We start from the raw sequence: 15,175 nt of genomic DNA, 5'->3' as shown, positions 1-15,175 counted from the left end.
TTTACTGCACTTGGTGCTCCCGGTGTGGCTTCCTGTATATCAGTGAGACCCAATGTAGACAGGGAGACTGCTATACTATGTCTGCCAGAACAAGCAGGATCTCCCAGTGGCCACCCATTTTAATTCCATTTTCCATTCCAATATGTCCGTCCATGGCCTTCTCTGCTGTCATGATACAGCCACACTAAGAATAGAGGAGCAACACCTTATATTCCATTTGAGTAGCCTCCAACCTGACGACATGAATATCAATTTCTCAAACTTCTGGTAATGCCCCCCACCCCACACCGCCCCCCCACCCGCCCTTCACCATTTCCTTGTCTAACCATCACCTCTCTGGTGCTTCTCCTCCCTTTTTCTTCTATCTTTCTGTCTCTTTCACCAATCAACTTCCCAGCTCTTTACTTCATCCCTGCCCCTCCAAGTTTCACCTGTCACCTGGTGTTTCTCTCTCTCCCCCCTACCCCACCTTTGAAATCTACTCCTCAGCATTTTTTCTCCAGTCTGCTGAAGGGTTTCAGCCTGAAATGTTAATTGTACTTGTTTCCATAGATGCTGCCTGGCCTGCTGAGATCCTCCACCATTTTGTGTGTGTTGCTCGGATTTCCAGCAGGTTTCCTCTTGCTGGTATTATGTTCAAGGCATCAACTTGAACATGAAGTACATCAAAAAGTAAGTCTTCAATAACAGGGCAAGAAAGATCCCTGGTTACTTTGCAGAGGTCACCTCAAATATGTGCACTTATAAGATCCAAAAGTTTTTATACACTTGCATTGCAACATGGGAAAAAACAAAAATCCCCAGGAACAATGTTTCTCCCCATGTGGTTCAACAGTTGTGATCAATCTGTAGTAAAAGATAAAAGAAAATGTAAGATAAGTAGAAAAAGATGGAGTGGTGCTTTTGTGTATGATTTCAAAGAGAAACTTTGGCTGGGATAGATGCTGTTATGATCCTGGCAAGATAGCACTGATCTCACTAACTTTCAAAACAAAAGGTCTTAACCTCAAACCCAGGAAATTCTGCAGATGTTGGAAATAATGAGCAACACATTCAAAATGCTGGAGAAACTCAGCAAGTCAGGCAGCATCAATGAACGTGAATAAACAGTCGAAGTTTCGGCTAAGACGCTTCATCAGGACTGAAAAGGAACGGGCCAAAAGCCAGAATAAAAAGATCAGGGGCAACATCCCCTCTAATTTGTCATGACCAGTGTGCGCAAAAATCTTCTACTGTGCAATTTTTTGGTCAGTGATGGCAATGACATGTGCACATTAAATTAAATTAAAAACAGTATAAATAAGCCAGTTATAAAAACTGCAAGAAAATCATCACCAACACCATGCTGACAACACTGTCCACATTAGAAACTGGAAAAGGAAGCATGATTGTGTACAATCATGAAACATACTAACATGACAACCAGGTAGAGGGTGACGATCTTTTGTGCGCAGTTTAAATTCCTTTGTGCACTAGTAGCAAAAGATGTGAGCACGCGCTCACGCACAGCTGAGAGGGAACATTGGTTGGGGAAAGGAAGTACAAGCTGGCAAGTGGTAGGTGAGGGGGAAGATATACAGGTGGAGGAGGGAGGGAATGAAGATGCTGGGAGCATGGGGTGGAAGAGGTAAAGCACTAAAAAAAAAATCTAATAAGAGGACAGTGAACATGGAAGAAAGGAGGAGGGAACCAAAGGGAGATGATGGGCAGGTGAGAAGAGGACGAGTATGGGGCAACCAAAATGGAGAATGTAAAAGAAGAGGAGGGGGAAGAAAATACACCGAGAGTTGGAGAAATTGATGCCCATGTCAGGCTGGAGTTTATACTCCTTCCCCTCCCCCCATCTTTTTATTCTGGCTTCTGCTTTCTTCCTTTCAAGTCCTGAAGGGTCTCTGCCCAAAATGTTGACTGTTTACTCTGCTCCATTGACTGTTTATTTATGTTCATAGATGCTGCCCGACTTGCTGAGTTCCTCCAGCATTCTGTGTGTGGTCTTACTGCAAGCCAAGTAGCAGATTATTAACAGGGATGCATTTGCTTTAGCTAGCACTCACTGACAATTTATCTTCATAAATTTAGTGTACAAGATAAAGTACGAGTGTGTGCTATTGAAAAGACAAGAGAGGCCACGAAACAAATCTGAGTAAAGGCTTTAAGGCTTTGCTGAATATAAAATACAAGGGAAGCTGAGTACCCAATGTATAGTGTCACATTAAAATCAGTCTTAACCAGACTGCAGTGGAAAGGATAAGCTGCATAGATAACTGCTTAAAAGGCCAAAGAGCTTGCCAATGCTGTGAGTATGTAAGAATGAAGTATTGATACGTTTATCTTTCAAGGCCTGGTGAGGACCATCAACTATTATCAGCACAATGCTTGGAGGTCTGTAGTCATCAGAACAAGTTGGACAGACTGGGTTTAGCAATTGTCACTAAAGTGTTGAAGGCTAAATAGTGACTTGTAGAGGCTTATAAAATTATGACAAATCATTGAAAGGTTAGAAAGCAAGAATCATTTTTTGGGGGGGGGGGATCTAGAACTAGAGAGCACAGGTTTAAGGAGAGTCAGGAGAAACTTTGAAAGACATCCGAGGGTTAAGTGTTAAATGAGGGTTAAAGATTAAATGTTTCCACACAGAACGTGGTTAACATCTGGAATGAGCTGCCAAGAGATACAATTACATGTTTAAGTGGCATTTGGACAGGTACTTTCTGTGCTATATGATTCTAAGAATCTAAGTAGATTTACTTTACAAATGAATTTTTCCTTCAAATGAATAAAGCAAGCAGCAACCATCCATGGTTCTATAAAAGAAATCTGAAGCTGAGCACTATCAGTAATCAGTGCTAGAAGGCTCAAGAAAAGGCAGCCGTAGATCCCAGGAGATCATGGGTTTGCGCCTCTGGTGGACTGGGTTAAGCAGCGCCTGCTGTGACTGTGGAGTCCAATGCGGGAGTGACAGTCTTTGCCACACTGTGTACAGCAGAACGCTGAGGCAGCTGACGTCTTGCGAAGCTTGGACACGGAGCTTTCGGCAGGCTCACTTTTCCTCTGCTTGCTGCATCAAGAGACCATTTTTCACCTCCTGCTTCCAGGCACAGCTGTCTAAGGCGAGTGACTGTCACATGTTGGTGCTAATACCAAGGGTCTTGAGGTCGCACTTGCAGGTGTCTTTGTAGCACAGCTGGGGTCTTCCTGTTGGCCACTTTCCAGTCTCCAGCTCCCCAAAGAGAAGGTGCTTCAGTATGCGCCCATCTGCCATGCGCAAGACATTTCCTAGTCAGCGCATACGCCTCTGTTTGAAGAAGGTGAACATGGAGGTGGTGGCTGCTCTCTCTAGCACTGTGTTGTTGGTAACCTTGTCTTCCCAGTTGATACCAAGTATGTGTCTGAGACAGTGCATATACAAAACATTGAGCCGCTGCTCGTTTTGTGCGCAGGGTCGAAGTTTTGCTGGCGCAGAGCAAAGTGCTCAGCACACAGGCTGTGTACACCTGGACTTTGGTGTTCATGGAGATTCTGTTGTTGGCCCAGACTCTCTTAGTCAACTTTGAGAAGGTTGTGACTGCTTTTCCGGTATGCTTGTTGATCTCACTTTCAAGTGACTGGTTATCCAAGATCATGGAGCCCAGGTGTATGAATTTGTGGATGACTTCCAGCTCATAGTCAACAATGTTAATGGATGGCTTATCACCAACGTCTTGCTCCCTCACCTGCACCTTCTTCAGGCTGAGAGTCAGCCGAACTCTCTGTAGGATTCCGCAAAGCGGGTCACGAGATCTTGTAGCTCATGCTGTGAGTGAGTTGCGACATCGGCAAACAGGAAGTCTCTGAGGAGCCTTATCTGCGCGTTGGGCCTCGCTCTAAGTCTGGACAGACTGAAGAGGTTTCCGTCTGATTTTGAATGGAGATAAATGGCCTCAGTGGCCTCCCCAAAGGCGGACTTGAGCAGGACTGCAAAGATGCCGAACAGCGTCGGAGCAAGGACACACCGTTTTATCCCGCTGAGGATGTTAAAGGACTCTGATGTGGAGCCATCGAACACGATGGTCCCCTTCATGTTGTCATGAAATGACCTGATGATACTGAGTAGGATTGGGGAGCAGCCAATCATGGCAAGGATCTCAAAGAGGTCAAATGCCTTAGTAAGATCAATGAAGGCGATGCAGAGTGGTTTCTGCTGTTCTCTGCGTTTTTTCTGCAGTTGCCTAAGAGAGAGGATCATGTCGATGGTGAACCACTCAGATTTGAATCCACACTGAGACTTGGGACAGACCCTTCCTGTAAGCAGCTGGAACCTCTTCAGGGCGACTCGAGCAAAAAGCTTCCCCACAACTCTGAGAAGAGAGATGCTACAACAGTTGTTCCAGTTGCTCCTGTCATCCTTGTTCTTGTAGAGAGTAACGATGTTTGCATCCCTCATGTCTTGGGGTACGCTGCCTTCTCTCATACACTGGCAGACGATTTGGTGCAGCTCTGGGAAGAGGGTGCCCTTGGCACCTTTGAGAACCTCAGAGGGATGCCATCTTTTCCTTGTGCTTTCCCAGAAGAAAGTGCTTCCAGTGCCTTGCTGAGTTCCTCTGGTGTGGGGTCTACATCAAGTTCGATCATGGTGGGCAGCGGTTCAATAGTGTTCAGAGCTTTTTCCGTAACAGCAATCTCTCCGGCATACAGCTCTGAGTCATGTTCTTCCCAGCGTTCCATCTGTTTTGCTCTGACCTCTCCCATTGATGACTTTAATGAAACAGTCTTGCTCTGTAATGGACCAATGGCTTGCTTCATTCTGTCATACATTCCTCTGGTGTTACCAGTGTCAGCAGCCTCCTGGATCTTGGAGCAGAGCTGGAGCCAGGAGTTGTTAGCACACCACCTGGCAACCTGTTGAACTTTGTTCCGGGTGGACCAGACCAGAGCACTTGCAGATTGTTCTCGCTAGGAGAGGACCTGTACACTGTCAGTGCTTTTCTCTTCTCCTCAATCACAGGCAACAGCACTTCAGAGTGGGCCTCAAACCAGTCAGCAGACTGTCTTTTTTCCCAAGGTGGGTATCGCAGTATTGTAGATGGTGTCCTGCAGGTTTTCCCATCTCTTGCTGACATCGGTGTTGGGAGAGCCAGGCAGAGTTTCTTCCAGGGCTTGCACAGACTCGGCTATCTTTACAGGGTCACGAGTATTGAAGGTGTCAATGCATCACCTCCCCTCCCTTCTGGAATGATGAAGTCTTCTGGGCTAAAGTTTTACCTTGCTGCACACAAGGGAGTGGTCAGTGCAAAATCTCTATACTCTAATAACTGCACATCACCTTGACAGTCTGAAGACTACTGTGTCTTGCAAGGATGAGATCAAGTTGGTGCCAATGTTTGGACCTCGGATGTCTCCGTGACACTTTGTGCTGAGGCTTGGTGTTGAAGAAGGTGTTAGTGATGCAGAGATCATGTTGGCAGCAGAGTTCAAGGAGGCGCTGGCATTTTCATTCATCTTTCCAGTTCCGAACTGTCCCAAACAGGAGGGCCAGCTGTGGCGGTAGCTGCCAACTCTTGTGTTAAAGTCGCCAAGAATGAATAGGGGCTCTTGAGAAGGGATTTCTTTGATGGCAGTGCTGAGTTCATCATAGAACTTATCCTTAAATTCCTGGGTATAGGTTAATGTAGGCACGTATGCACTGATAATGCTATCCAGACCCACAGACGTTTGAAACTGAATCCTGAGCAGTCTTTCAGTTCCTTCAGTTGGTGGTATGATGGCGCCAACTAGGCTGTTTCTTATGGCAAAGCCAACCCCACGCTTCCTCGGCTCCTCTGGCAGCATTCCATGCCAGACTGAGGAGAACACTTCTGCTCGAAGGCTTCCCGAGGAAGAGAGCCTTGTTTCTTGAAAGGCGACGATGTCTATCTGCTCAGGTCGCTGTAGATGACTGCAGTCTTGCAAGCGTTGCTCATACTTTTCAGGTCTTCTGTAAGGCATGGTCCGTAAATTCCAAGTACCCATCTTGAGGGCTGGATACTTTTGGCGTTCCGTTTTTTTGCCAGATGTAAGGTTATCGGTAGGTCCGCCTGTCGGGGGTTCCCTGAGCCCCACACACCCAGTGGAGCAAGTGGACTGTGGTGAGGCAGCATCTCTTTGACTGGGGACTACCCAGCTTGAGGCAGATAGAAGCTGCCCACTGAAGTCCTAGGACCTCTCCCACCGTTAGAAGCAGCCCCTGGTGCCTCACTCTATGCCAGTCGAGTGCAGTGGTTCATCACTGGTAACTGCTGCTTCCCATGTCGTGTCAACGCTGAGTAGCAATGCTGGAGTGTCCTCTCCAGGGCGCAAGCCTGGGCAGGAAGATTTGAAGAACCGGCTGTTGCCCAAGCAGCAGGAGCCCCCTCTCCATGTCACTGACGTAGTCCAAGAGAAGGGCAAGCACCGATATAGCTTGGCACCAGTGTCGAAGCAGAGGTTGCAAGAGTGAAGTTGTAAACGACATAAAACTGCCGAGGGACCCCAGCTCCAGATCCCTTCCTCGGGGTTTATTCCCGAAACCTTTCCCATGAGTGGCTATGGCCGCAAAGCAGTGGAGGTTTAAAATCAGAGCTTCCCTTCTCCTAGGCAGGCTGCCGTCCAAGGCTGACTGACCCCACCTGGCTTTGAGGTGCCAGTGGTCCGCCTTTGCCCCTTCTCATCAGTAGAAACAGTTCCACTGGGCCTCGTAGCTAAGCAACACATGAAGGCTAAGAGTTGAACTTCACGTCCAACTCTTGGCCTAGAAGGCTCAGTACTGTATTAACTACTACACTCTCAACCATCTGCTCTTAAACCAGAGGGGATAACTTCATAACTTCACTTGCCCCATCACTGAACTGCTCCCACAACCTATGGACTCACTTTCAAGGACTCTTCATCTCATGTTCTCAACATTTATTGCTTATTTACTTTTTTTTTTCTTTTGTGCTTGGAGTTTGTTGCCTTTTGCACACTGGCCATCCGCCCTGTTGGGTGTAGTCTTTCATTGATTCTATTATGGTGTCTGGATTTATTGAGTATGCCCACAAGAAAACGAATCTCAAGGTTGGATATAGTGACATATATGCACTTTGAATTTTGAAATATATAGAGAGGCATTATTGATAGGGTTTCTGTACCAGGAACCCAGTATAAATCCAACAATAAATCGCCTTACAGCTCAGAATGGAGATGCTGCTCGTGATGACTGTGTTGGGTAGACTTGGGTAAGAGTATAACTGCTCAACACTGATATTTAAGGCCAGGGCTGAACCCTGACTAGCCAGTCGTTGCTAAGGACTGGCAGCAAACTCTACGATGATCACTGATCTTTTAGCCTGTTACCATGGTGAAATACCAATCTCCCAGCTTGGAAAGAACAATTGATCCAGTGGCTTTCATTTCATCCAGCAGGTGGTGATGGCGGAAATCATAGGATCTCGGCAGAATGTCAACACAGAGTAGATGGTGCTAGTCCCCAGCAATGCTTACATCTAGGCACCAAGTTATCACACCACTTGTCCCAGATATCTAACACCAGCCCTCACAGGTAACCTCGTCGCACAAAACTGTGGGTGACTCGTATGTTGCGGGAGGGCCAGCAAAACATCCAGGGTTTATACCTGGTTCCCAGTATAACACTGAGCAGTTCCTAGTAGATGCCTGGTTTGGTGCAGGGGCTACCAGTGAGTATCTAAACTGAAGGACCAAGTGTTCTCTAATTAGGCAGCTAGATACAGGGTACCAGTTCAAGGAGTTTACTAAAAATAAATGACTGTTTCAGGAAAAAGACCCAATAACTAAACCAATAGAAAAACAACCATTAAGTTTCATAAATTGCTAATGGTTTTAATTAAAATTTTAAGACTTCTATTAAGTTTTGGCCGTTTATGTAATGAATATCCTATATTATTTTAGAGGTCTCATTTATCAATAAAATGCTATTTTGACATAAAATTAGACAATCTTTCTACCTTTAAATGCATCTGTCGCTCCAGGGGCACAGTTTTTATCTGGGTGGAATTTCAATGCCAGTTTCCTATAGGATTTCTTCAAATCTTCATCATCAGCATTTTTATCAACTCCCAAAATTTCATAGTAATTCTTACATCGTTTTATCCTGCAAAACATTAATGTTAAAATTCACAAACTGATAATCTGTGATCTGGAAGTTCCATTTAGGGTTTTGGCGCAAAAGAGAAGGTCAGAACTACAAGTAATACCAAGTTAAATCGCAAATACTTGGTGTTTGCCTAGCTTCAAGATCCACGGCCATATCAAGGACCAGGATCAAAATGAAGCATTTCAGTTATAGCAGCTCACCAAAGGCAAATCAAGTTTCTCAACTTGCATGATTGACTTAAAAGATGAATCAGCATTCAGTTTATTATTTCTTACAAATGTGACAGTCGGAGATTCTTCTGTGACAAATAAGTTTTATCTACATTTACTAAGAAGATACACGCGTGTCAAAAGAATTTCGCAGATCGGTTTATCTTGAACCTTTATGTGAGAGTATGTATTATCATTTGTTTTCACTCATCTCTCCACTACAAACGAAATGTATTTGCATTCTCAACTAATCTGCCAAGAAACTAATTTTGTCTTTTTTTCTTCTCCCCCCACCCCCCGCCACCCCCCAATTGCCAGGCCGCATCTTTCACACTAGCACACATGAACTGGAGCACTCAAGACAGTAGTAGGGTCAAGCATGCTTGTTACCCTTCTCTGAAAGTAGTTACTGGCACGTCCAACACAATTTGGAATACACCACCATGAAATATTACCTTTTCCTGATCACAGAATGAAACAAGTCTAGCAATCCCAAGCAAATATTGATATAATCACGTAAGATCCTAGCCACAAAGATTTTTTCTGACTTTACAGACACTGTGAACTCATCAGGATACTTTTTCTCAAAAGCAATTCAGTTAAACAATTTTTAAAAGAAAAAGCATCATTTTTGCACATTTTCAATTGAAATCTTTTCACTTAAAATTAAGTAAAAATATACGTAAGCTTTTGCCTAGCAGCTTGCCAATACTCACACTATTTTGTTAATTTTCCCAGTACTAAATTAAAATTGCACAGCCATACTTTGTGCTTTGACAGTACTGCTAGGATATTCTCACCTCTGTACTCCTTCAAGCTGCTCTTGCGTGTAACTCTTCGCAGCATCACTAATATCATCGGGAGCATTTCCATTTACACAGTTTTTTAATTTGCTGGACTTAGAAATAGAATCATCAGCATCCTTGGCACTTGTCCAACCAGCAGTACATTGATTCCTAATTATTGAATTAATTAGTGCTAAAATCCAAAACAGAAACATGAGAAATAAACTTAAATAGCATTTACTTATACAACAAAAGCAAGAAAACAATCAGAGCATTTAGATTAATATTGGTTAACTTGAGCACATTTTTCCCTAATGCTCATTAAATTTTCACTGATTTTAACAAAAACTTTGTAATAATACAAAATATTAAAATATTTGGTCAGAAATGACTGCACTTCAAAAACGTTAGTGAATAAATCTCAGTTCTATGTTACCATTTACTGCTAAGACCCAAGACCATGGAATTTGCTCATCCAGTGTAATATTTCTTCCTAATTTATAATCATGGACCTGGAAACAGACAGCATGGAAACATGCCTTTCTCAGAACTTCCTATCTGGCCATAAAGTGTTATACCACAATCCAAAGTTAAGCAAATGTGAGGAAATGAGATTTTTCTTAAAATTGCCTTGCCAAATGAGCATAATACCTAAATCCTGTGAATAACATTGCTATATAACTAAAACAACAGGAATTCTGCAGATGCTGGAAATTCAAGCAACACACATCAAAGTTGCTGGTGAACGCAGCAGGCCAGGCAGCATCTCTAGGAAGAGGTACAGTCGATGTTTCAGGCCGAGACCCCAGTCTCTAGCGAGATGCTGCCTGGCCTGCTGCGTTCACCAGCAACTTTGATGTGTGTTGCTATCTAACTAAAGATGCCTACCAAGCCACACCCCTTTCTACACTTCAGTAGATCAGACTGCCAGGCTGTGCTCCTATGCCCCATAAAAACGAATGAAAGCTGAAATGTGAGGATCCAGTATGAAAAGTCATACATTGCCAGTCTGAGAAAATAGATGAGCTTCTACACAGCTGTTTTGAGTTGGTAAACTCAATGACGCAGCTGATGAGTATGTCACCACCTTCACAGACTTTATCTGCAAGACTGCATACCAAAAAGAATAATCCAGCTGTTCCCAAACTGGAAACCATGGATAAGCTGGGAGATCTATTCGCTACTAAAGTCTGGCATTCAAAAGGCCCAGACTGGAGGCGAGAGCTGATTTCCCTCACTCTCTGCAATGTTCACATCTCACTCAAGGGCACTGGAGTCTTTCACTGTTCCATTATTTGGTCAATTTAAATGCTGGCCCAGATAGACTGAAAAGATCCGAGGCGAGAGCTGATCTTCCTCATTCTCCACGATGGTCACTCCTCTCTCCATGGCGCTGAGATGATGAAGACTGCCTTGGCTGCTGTGCTCTGTGCCCACTAATATGATGAACTGATAACCAATACTTTGGACCTACTCCAGGGTTCAAATCTGAGGACTCAGTTTTAGAACACAGAAAACCTACAGCACAATACAGGCCCTTCGGCCCACAAAGTTGTGCCGAAAGGGAATGGGTGGCGACTAAACAGCATAGCAGTAGGCAGGTAGTGCAGGAGTCCCCTGGGGTCATCTCCCTCCTAAACAGATATACTGTTTTGGATACTGTTGGGGGAGATGTCTCATCAGGGGAAGGCAGCAGCAGCTGAGCTCATGGCACCATGGATGGCTCTGCGGCACAGGAGGGAAGGAAAAGGAGTGGGAGAGCTGTAGTATAGGGGATTCGATTGTAAGGGGAATAGATAGGCATTTCTGCGACCGCAAACGAGACTCCAGGAGGGTATGTTGCCTCCCTGGTGCAAAGGTCAAGGATGTCTCTGAGCGGCTGCAGGACATTCTGGAGTGGGAGGGTGAACAGTCAGTGGTCGTTGTGCACATAGGTACCAACGATATAGGTAAAAAAAAAACGGGATGAGGCCTGACAAGGTGAATTTAAGGAGTTAGATGAACTAAACAGTAGGACTACAATGGTAATAATCTCTGGATTACTACCAATGCTACGTGCTAGTCAGAGTAGAAATAGGAGGATATTTCAGATGAATACGTGGCTTGAAAAATGGTGCAAGGGGGAGGGATTCAAATTCCTGGGGCATTGGAACCAGTTCTGGAGGAGGTGGGACTGTCACAAACAGGACGGTCTGCACCTGGGCTGGACTGGAGCCAATGTCCGAGGGGGAGCGTTTGCTACTGTTGTTCAGGAGGATTTAAACTAATGTGGCAGGGGGATGGGAACAAGTGCAGAGAGACAGAGGGGTGTAAAATGAGGGTAGAAGCAAAAAGTAGTAAGGTGAAAAGTAAAGTGGCAGGCCGGCAAATCCAGGGCAAAAATCAAAAAGGGCCACTTTTCAACATAATTGTATAAGGGCTAAGAGTGTTATAAAAGCTAGCCTGAAGGCTTTGTGTGTCAATGCAAGGAGCATTCGTAACAAGGTGGATGAATTGAATGTGCAGATAGTTATTAATGAATATGATATAGTTGGGATCACAGAGACATGGCTCCAGGGTGACCAAGGATGGGAGCTCAACATTCACGGATATTCAATATTCAGGAGGGATAAACAGGAAAGAAAAGGAGGTGGGGTGGCATTACTGGTTAGAGAGGAGATTGACGCAATAGAAAGGAAGGACATTAACCGGAAGGATGTGGAATCGATATGAGTAGAGCTGCATAACACTAAGGGGCAGAAAACGCTAGTGGGAGTTGTGTACAGGCCACCTAACAATAGTAGTGAGGTTGGGGATGGCACTAAACAGGAAATTAGAAATGCGTGCAATAAAAGAACAGCAGTTATAATGGGTGACTTCAATCTACATATAGATTGGGTGAACGAAATTGGTAAGGGTGCTGAGGAAGAGGATTTCTTGGAATGTATGCGGGATAGTTTTCTGAACCAATATGTTGAGGAACCAACTAGAGAGCAGGCCATTCTAGACTGGGTATTGAGCAATGAGGAAGGGTTAGTTAGCCATCTTGTCATGCGAGGTCCCTTGGGCAACAGTGACCATAATATGGTGGAATTCTTCATTAAGATGGAGAGTGATATAGTTAATTCAGCAGCAAAGGTTCTGAACTTAAAGAGGGGTAACTTTGAAGGTATGAGACATGAGTTAGCTAAGACAGACTGGCAAATGATACTTGACAGTGGATATGCAGCGGCAAGCATTTAAAGATCGCATGGATGAACTACAACTATTGTTCGTCCCAGTTTGGCAAAAGAATAAATCAGGGAAGGTAGTGCACCCGTGGCTGACAAGGGAAATTAGGGATAGTATCAATTCCAAAGAAGAAACATACAAATTAGCCAGAAAAAGTGGCACACCTGGGGACTGGGAGAAACTCAGAGTCCAGCAGAGGAGGACAAAGGGCTTAATTAGGAAAGGGAAAAAAGATTGTGAGAGAAAGCTGGCAGGGAAAGTAAAAACTGAAAGTAAAAGCTTTTATAGATATGTGAAAAGAAAAAGATTGGTTAAGACAAATGTAGGTCCCTTACAGACAGAAACAGGTGAATTGATCATGGGGAACAAGGACATGGCAGACCAATTGAATAACTACTTTGGTTCTGTCTTCACTAAGGAGGACATAAATAATCTTCCGGAAATAGTAGGGGACCGAGGGTCTAGTGAGATGGAGGAACAGAGGGAAATACAAGTTAGTAGGGAAGTGGTGTTAGGTAAATTAAAGGGATTAAAGGCAGATAAATCCCCAGGGCCAGATGGTCTGCATCCCAGAGTGCTTAAGGAAGCAGCCCAAGAAATAGTGGATGCATTAGTGATAATTTTTCAAAACTCTTTAGATTCTGGATTAGTTCCTGCGGATTGGAGGGTGGCTAATGTAACCCCGCTTTTTAAAAAAGGAGGGAGAGAGAAACCGGGGAATTATAGACCCGTAAGCCTGATGTCGGTGGTGGGGAAAATGCTAGAATCAGTTATAAAAGATGTGATAACAGCACATTTGGAAAGCGGTGAAATCATCGGACAAAGTCAACATGGATTTGTGAAAGGAAAATCATGTCTGACGAACCTCATAGAATTTTTTGAGGATGTAACTAGTAGAGTGGATAGGGGAGAACCAGTGGATGTGGTATATTTGGATTTTCAAAAGCCTTTTGACAAGGTCCCACACAGGAGATTAGTGTGCAAACTTAAAGCACACGGTATTGGGGATATGGTATTGATGTGGATAAAGAATTGGCTGGCAGACAGGAAGCAAAGAGTGGGAATAAACAGGGCCTTTTCAGAATGGCAGGCAGTGACTAGTGGGGAACTGAAAGACTCGGTGCTGGGACCCCAGTTGTTTACAATATATAGAAATGACTTAGGCGAGGGAATTAAATGCAGCATCTCCAAGTTTGCGAATGACACGAAGCTGGGCGGCAGTGTTAGCTGTGAGGAGGATGCTAAGAGGATGCAGGGTGACTTGGATAGGTTAGGTGAGTGGGCAAATTCATGGCAGATGCAATTTAATGTGGATAAATGTGAGGTTATCCACTTTGGTGGCAAGAACAGGAAAACAGATTATTATCTGAATGGTGGCCGCTGAGGAAAAGGGGAGGTGCAACGAGACCTGGGTGTCATTGTACACCAGTCATTGAAAGTGGGCATGCAGGTACAGCAGGCGGTGAAAAAGCGAATGCTATGCTGGCATTCATAGCGAGAGGATTCGAGTACAGGAGCAGGGAGGTGCTACTGAAGTTGTGCAAGGCCTTGGTGAGACCATACCTGGAGTATTGTCCCCTAATCTGAGGACAGACATTCTTGCCATAGAAGGTTCACCAGATTGATTCCTGGGATGGCAGGACTTTCATATAATGAAAGACTGGATTGACTAGGCTTATACTCTCTGGAATTTAGAAGATTGAGGGGGGATCTTATTGAAACATATAAAATTCTAAAGGGATTGGACAGGCTAGATGTAGGAAGATTGTTCCCGATGTCGGGGAAGTCCAGAATGAGGGGTCACAGTTTGAGGATAAAGGGGAAGCCTTTTAGGACCGAGATGAAGAAAAACTTCTTCACACAGAGACTGGTGAATCTGTGGAATTCTCCGCCACAGGAAACAGTTGAGGCCAGTTCATTGGCTATATTTAAGAGGGAGTTAGATATGGCCCTTGTGGCTAAAGGGATCAGGGGGTATGGCGAGAAGGCAGATACAGGGTTCTGAGTTGGACGATCAGCCATGATCATAGTGAATGGCGGTGCAGGCTCGAAGGGCCGAATGGCCTACTCCTGCACCTATTTTCTATGTTTCTACCTTAGAAATTACTAGGGTTACCCATAGCCCCCTATTTTTCTAAGCTCCATGTACCTATCCAGAAGTCTTTTAAAAGACCCAATCGTATCCGCCTCCACCACTGTTGCCGGCAGCCCATTCCATGTATTCACCACTCTCTGTGTAAAAAACTTACCCCTGACATCTCCTCTGTACCTACTCCCAAGCACCTTAAACCTGTGCCCTCTTGTGGCAGCCATTTCAGCCCTGGCAAAAAGCCTCTGACTATCCACATGATCAATGCCTCTCATCATCTTATACACCTCTATCAGGTCACCTCTCATCCTCCGTCACTCCAAGGAGAAAAGGTCGAGTTCACTCAACCTGTCTTCATAAGGCATGCTCCTCAATCCAGACAACATCCTTGTAAATCTCCTCTGTACCCTTTCTATGGTTTCCACAGCACAGTACTCCAAGTGGGGTCTGACCAGGGTCCTATTTCGCTGTAACATTACCTCTCGGCTCCTAAATTCAATTCCACGATTGAAGGCGAATACACCGTATGCCTCCTTAACCACAGAGTCAAACTACGCAGCTGCTTTGAGGGTCCTATGGACTCGGACCCCAAGATCCCTCTGATCCTCCACACTGCCAAGAATCTTACCATTAATACAAACGTGTTTGTACTATATTCTGCCATCATATTTCACCTACCAAGATGAACCACTTCACACTTATCTGGGTTGAACTCCACCTGCCACTCCTCAGCCCAGTTTTGCATCCTATCTATGTCCCGTTGTGACCTCTGACA

At 44.7% G+C, this 15,175-nt stretch overlaps 1 protein-coding gene across 1 annotated transcript in view; it reads right to left on the bottom strand.

Moving 5' to 3' along the window:
• dnajc18 (DnaJ (Hsp40) homolog, subfamily C, member 18) overlaps nucleotides 1–15,175 on the bottom strand; it is a 47,026-nt gene that overhangs the window by 24,349 nt on the left and 7,502 nt on the right. The window contains exons 2-3 of the mRNA XM_063052712.1: nucleotides 9,117–9,294; nucleotides 7,959–8,104 (exon numbers count right to left, since the gene is read on the bottom strand). Coding sequence (XP_062908782.1) covers nucleotides 7,959–8,104; nucleotides 9,117–9,294 — 324 coding nt within the window. The remainder of the gene's footprint in view (nucleotides 1–7,958; nucleotides 8,105–9,116; nucleotides 9,295–15,175) is intronic.

This window comes from Mobula hypostoma, chromosome 7, assembly GCF_963921235.1.
Source record: "Mobula hypostoma chromosome 7, sMobHyp1.1, whole genome shotgun sequence".
Lineage (NCBI taxonomy): Eukaryota > Metazoa > Chordata > Chondrichthyes > Myliobatiformes > Myliobatidae > Mobula > Mobula hypostoma.
Note: the sequence above shows the minus strand (reverse complement) of the source record. Positions and strands in the feature narration are given on the sequence as shown.